At 39.7% G+C, this 6,104-nt stretch overlaps 1 protein-coding gene across 1 annotated transcript; it reads right to left on the bottom strand.

Moving 5' to 3' along the window:
• Window positions 1-4,344: 4,344 nt before the first annotated feature.
• Window positions 4,345-5,619, bottom strand: LOC115929875 (uncharacterized protein F54H12.2-like). Its single transcript, XM_030999973.1, has 2 exons — window positions 5,446-5,619; window positions 4,345-5,208 (listed from the first exon to the last, which is right to left on the bottom strand). Exons 1-2 carry the CDS (start codon window positions 5,617-5,619, stop codon window positions 4,345-4,347), a joined length of 1,038 nt encoding a protein of 345 aa, XP_030855833.1.
• Window positions 5,620-6,104: the final 485 nt, after the last annotated feature.

Raw genomic sequence — 6,104 nt, 5'->3', positions numbered from 1 at the left:
TCCGGGGCGACAAAAATTCTTCAGGGAAGCCTACGAGGACGCTACCAAAGAGAAATGGGGTTACCTGTTTGTGGATCTGAGAGCAGACACTCCGGAGGAGGTACGATTGAGAACTCATATATTCCCGGGAGAAACCCAAGTTGCCTACGTACCTCGGGTATAAAATCGCACCTTACGCTACAATCAGCTTTATTTATTCAACATGTCTCGACGGATCAAGACCCATGCGGCGCTGTTAAAGACTCTGGCACATTGTACAGCTAACCAGCGTACACAACTCATCAAAAAGCGCGGACAAGGGGTTTATAGATGCCATTTGTGAATGTGTGCTCAACGTGATACGTGGTAACGTTAAAATATCAGGAACTCAGAAACGAACATTGGGTAAACATAAACTCAAGTTAAGAAAACTGTCAAACCGTCAAACACTGTTGAAAGAAAGAAAGAAAATTTTGAATCAACGCGGAGGATTTCTTGGATTGCTTGCAAGGATAATAGCCCCTGTACTCGGAGGTATCACATCGTTGCTGTCCGGCGGTAAATGAACTATAATCAATCCGATATGGAGCACACGCAGAAAATGGTTCTTGTTCCACAGACGATGCTCAACAGGCTACAGAACAATTCAACTACAACATCGTCTGAACAGCAGGTCAATAATCTGGACAGTCAAATTTGTGCTATTTTAGAACGCGGTGACATGGACGAACATACAAAAGCCCAGTTATATTCGCAACACTTCCATCATTATCTCGAAGCCAATGATGCATTGAAGAAACCGTTAGCCCTAGAGCTTATTGACTATACAATTTCAACCTCCGATAGTACCTCTTCACCGAAGGGCTTAGACGCTGTTTCGCACTACACGCCTCACGAGACAAAAATAGACCGTGATATATTGGACCATGTACCAAAAACATTTGCAAAGAGAACCAGTCAATTGCTGCAAAAGTTGAAGAACGATAAAAACATTGATTGGACTGAAAACGGTCAGCTTATCATAGCTAACAAAACTATTGCTGGAAGTAACATTTGCGACATCATGTATGACATATTCAGGGAACGTCGTGGCTATACCCCTACTGGCAGTGACCAGTTTATCTGTGTATTGGCGAATATGAACATTCCAGAGACTTTTATTAGCAACCCACGACGACGTAGCGATCTACAACGGTGGAAACGAAGCGGCAACCCCGGATCCAAGTCTACCCCGACAGCGCCATGGGAATCTCCCCTCTCCGATGTACAGCACTCGACACCTCCCAAAACAAAAACTAAACGTGTAAAAGTAAACAGAAATGGTCCTAAAACCTACCAGTGGGATCCTTATTAATAGACGGGTGTAAACACTATGTCTTATTTATTTTCTCTCTTTTTTTTAATTTTTTTTTCTTTTTTTTCTTCTTTTCTTTTTTTTTTCTTGTCTTTTAGTAGCGTTTATAATAATTTTTTCTTTTTTCATTTCATAATGAATTGTATAAAGTTTAGGCTGTGTAAAATAATATTGTTTATACGACTAGAAACGTATACTAAAACTAGATGGAATTTTGACTGCGCGCAGTCGAAAATGATGCCTCCGCCATAGAGCAATTTAAACAAGTTTGGAGTTTAAATCTCCAGTGGTTCTTGAGATATCATGATAACAATCTCAATGTATGGAATTTCATAAGTTGACCTCTGTGACCCTTGACCTTTGACCTACGTGCTCCAAAATCTAATCAGATTGTCTTCCTATGGTGATACACACTATCATTAAGTTTGAAGTTTAAATCTCCAGTGGTTCTTGAGATATTATGATATGGTGATACATACTCATTAAGTTTGAAGTGAAAATTCTCCAGTGGTTCTTGAGATATCGCGATAACGATCTCAATGTATGGAATTTCATAAGTTGACCTCTGTGACCCTTGACCTTTGACCTACGTGCTCCAAAATCTAATCAGATTGTCTTCCTATGGTGATACACACTATCATTAAGTTTGAAGTTTAAATCTCCAGTGGTTCTTGAGATATTATAACAATCTCAATGTATGGAATTTCATAAGTTGACCTCTGTGACCCTTGACCTTTGACCTACGTGCTCCAAAATCTAATCAGATCGTCTTCCTATGGTGATACATACTATCCTTAAGTTTGAAGTTTTTACATCTCCAGTGGTTCTTGAGATATCATGATAACAATCTCAATGTATGGAATTTCATAAGTTGACCTCTATGACCCTTGACCTTTGACCTACGTGCTCCAAAATGTAATCAGATTGTTTTCCTATAGTGATACACACTATCACTAAGTTTGAAGTTTAAATCTCCAGTGGTTCTTGAGATATCATGATAACAATCTCAATGTATGGAATTTCATAAGTTGACCTCTGTGACCTGTGACCTTTGACCTACGTACTCCAAAATCTAATCAGATCGTCTTCCTATGGTGATAAATACTATTCCCGAGTCTTAAGTTTAAATCTTAAATGGTTCTTGAGATATTGTGATAATGGTCAAACGGGACGGACGTACGGACAACCCGAAAACATGATGCCTCCGGCACCACCTTCGGTGGCGGAGGCATAAAAAGTATGTTTTATGTTCGTTAAACTGGCGAATCGGTGGAATGACGAATCGGTAAAACGGCGAATCTGTAGAACGACGTTTATCTTATTGTTTATACTATAACTATTTTCTTGATGTTGTTTTTTATTTTATTCATTATTTAAATCTTGTTTATTATTTTTCTTGCTTGCTGTGTACCGTGTATATATTCGATGGTTATACCATTTTCATACTTAAGATAGGGACAGCTTACAAACACAACCGTAATGACACTATGCAAGTTGTTACCTGACTTGATGTATATATTGTATATAGTCTACATGCATTATATGTTTTTTAGTGCTATTCAGTTTGAAAATATAAGACGTGACAACGTAAGAATGACACACTGAAACAAAATGATTTCTTTACGAAATTTTATTCAATAAACAACACAATTTTAAAATATTTTTAATACATTTTACAACTGGTTCTCTCGTGTATTCATTGTTCATGTATTCTTTTATATTTTAAGAGTAGACGTAACGTGTACTATCAGAAAGAGGGGCAGAGGAAGAGAGAATGGGTGTGAAAGATGAGAGACATATAAAGAACTTTTTTATTATTATTTTTTTGACAGAGGAAAAAAAGATGAAGAAAGAGAGAGAGGGAGAGAGAGAGAGAGAGATAAAATGCATGACAGGAAAGAGAAATGTAGCGAACGTGTTCGTGATGTAGAAAGAGGTGTTGGTGAGAAGAGAGAGGAAAAAGATAACCGTAGGATTCTGATGTATTTCGTACTATAAAACACTTATAAATATATAATGATATATATTAAGGCATAGTCTACTTAGTATAAACTTAAAACAAAATGTATATTTACAAAGTAAAACAAATCAACGTGTAGGATAGGCGAGCGGATTATTTACAATTCATCGATACTTCGTGCAATTTGCCGAAGAGTGAAATTAATATCAAGAACGGGCAACGATGTATTATGTTTCCTGTTAAACCAATCATTTATCTTCATATCGTTCCTACTGTGGTCTTTCCCAAACCCCTTTAAAATACCCCGCGTCGTATACCCTTTACAACGACATGAGATAAAATATACAATATTGTCCACACACGGAAGAAAGGGTTCCTTGAAGTCTCTTTTCATTATAGTCCATTGTTATAGATTTTCCCATCATAAAACTATAAAGCTTCCTGTCATAATATAAAGGGGCGTTTCCATACGAGTAAAAAAAAGTCCCCTTCCCGTCGTTGAAATATAACGCTACCCAGTGGGTACCGGGGCTGGTGCTTGGGTCTGTATTTACGACGTAACATCCAATATTGTCATTCACCCTACGTGGAAGTTGGTCCAAGGCGAAAACGCCTTTAAACTGGTCTTTCATGGCTAGGTGGTTCACGAGCATGTGTTGAATTTGTGAAGTATCCATCCTTTTATTTTCTCAACCCTGATAATCATAAATGAGATTGCGGCTTCTATCGATCTGGATCAGTCCTTGGGATTCTGAAAATACGAGGCAATTGACCGTGTTGGGGAGGGGTCTGTCAAACTGTAGTTCAAGACGTAAATTACCACTTTTAATCAGATTTAAATGACATCCGTCTGACACATCCGGGGTAAGGTCAAAAGCGAATAAAGTGAACCCTTTAGGATATTCCTCTCTATTTATATCCAGGCCTTTGTCCGCGAAAAGACGATTTGTACCCATGAATAAGGAATTGTAAGCGTGTATATAGTGCTGACCCGCTCCCTCTTCAAAGCAGGGCCGTAAAGGGCGCATGGGAACCGTTTCTCCATCGATCGTCACTCTGATATATAGTTGATATTCAGATGTTTAAAGTTGTAGGGGTTTTTGGCATAACTACCGTTGTAGGCGTCGTTGTCAGTTAACCCGATGATGATACGGTTCGGTAGTTGTCCTAAAAATAGGTTGTCTCGGTTGATGGACATGTTTCCAGTAGGAATTGAGAAAGAGCGTACATCCACTTTGTTGAGTGGATATTTGGCAGTTGTTTTCTCCAAGGCCTTGGCATGGGTAATCATGATGGAAGGGCTCGTCTTGACTCTGCGAACGAAGAGGACAGCAGATTCGATCTTTACTTTGTAGTCCGCGTTTGCTTTTGAAGAAAGAAGACAAAATGCGTCTTTACTACGATTCAACTTGAGTTTCAAATCAACCCCCGGTAATAATAATCTTTCTTGAAAGAACGCGTCTGCGTAGATGGGTCCCAGCATAGAAAGAAGTCTGCTCTCAGCGATGAATCCGTGTCTTTTTGCGAGTCCTTGATTCCCATGCTCTCCTTGCAATAAAGGATTTACCACCTCCATTTTCCCCGCTTCATCCTTGTAATACAGCTGCTGCGTAAGCTGCGAGTCTTTTGTCTCCTTGCTGTAGTGTAGTAACGTCTCCATTAATGCCCTATAAGGGTATGTATTGGAGGGTTGTGATACCAGTTTTTCATTCAACATGACATCCACCTGACTAAAAAGTGAAGGGAGGAAGAGATTCACGGGTGCTACGGGGTCATCGGCGGTGATAGGCGTATTGTCTGCTTTCAATACTCTGACAGAAACTTGTAGCATGGTTTGCGAAAGATCGACATACTCTTCGGCCGTTCCAGCGACGTTGAATTCAATAGGTCCTGTATCGGTTATATTACTGACGGGCTGATATTCTATAAAGGGTCCTTTGGTAATACTAAGTTGAGTGTGTGGTACCGTGAACAAATCAAGTTCAGATTTACAAGAAGCGTCGCTTTTTTCATGTAAAAGAGACATGTTTATACAGTTTAACTCCAGTCGTTATTAATCGAAAATATCTTCCACGCGAGGTCTTTTCGTACGCCGGCCTTTAGCTTTAATGACACGTTTTCTACCCCGCGACTGCTTTTTAACATCTCTCACGAGTAGAAAGCGAGCACCTCCTCTTTGTTTCGCTTTTGCCTTCATTTTCTTGCGCACACCTCCCATAGCTTTACCCGCCAAACGTTTTCCAGCTCTCTTGACATTTCTCTTAGCCGCAGATTTCAATGATTGACCGCTGAGGGTGTCTTGCATAATATTGACACCCGTCGACATGGCTTCCTTTCCCAATGCAAAGGCCCCTTTCTTCAATAAAGGAGTAGCTGCATGAAAAAGACCCTTGACCAGGCTCCCTAGACCGTGTCCACGATTAATCGATAATATCATAAATCATATTTTGGGACTATACGTGCATACATACTACTCAGGTCTATTTCATGCATCCTACGCTTAAAGCCTATCTGCACTAGTTTGGCCAGGAGGGATTAGACCTCCCTGCATGGTCACTGAGAGGTGGTTATCTCATCAAATCAGCTCTCAATTAACATGAGAAAAAGGTGACCATGGGGGACCAACGGTCACCGATTAGGCATTGTTTGCTATATAGAGGGCGCAAGTACCTGTAAGTGGTGTAGTGGGGCTTTAAAGCTCATCCTCATGCTGGCAATTTGATAATTTGCAGATATTCATTAAATTTTCTGAATTCCGGGCAAAGTTAGATATAAACAAAAATGTGCAGAGACAAAGGAAGTACGAAATAC

This window comes from Strongylocentrotus purpuratus, unplaced genomic scaffold (assembly GCF_000002235.5).
Source record: "Strongylocentrotus purpuratus isolate Spur 01 unplaced genomic scaffold, Spur_5.0 spur5_scaffold_6, whole genome shotgun sequence".
Lineage (NCBI taxonomy): Eukaryota > Metazoa > Echinodermata > Echinoidea > Camarodonta > Strongylocentrotidae > Strongylocentrotus > Strongylocentrotus purpuratus.
This window is presented reverse-complemented; position numbering and strand designations above follow the sequence as displayed.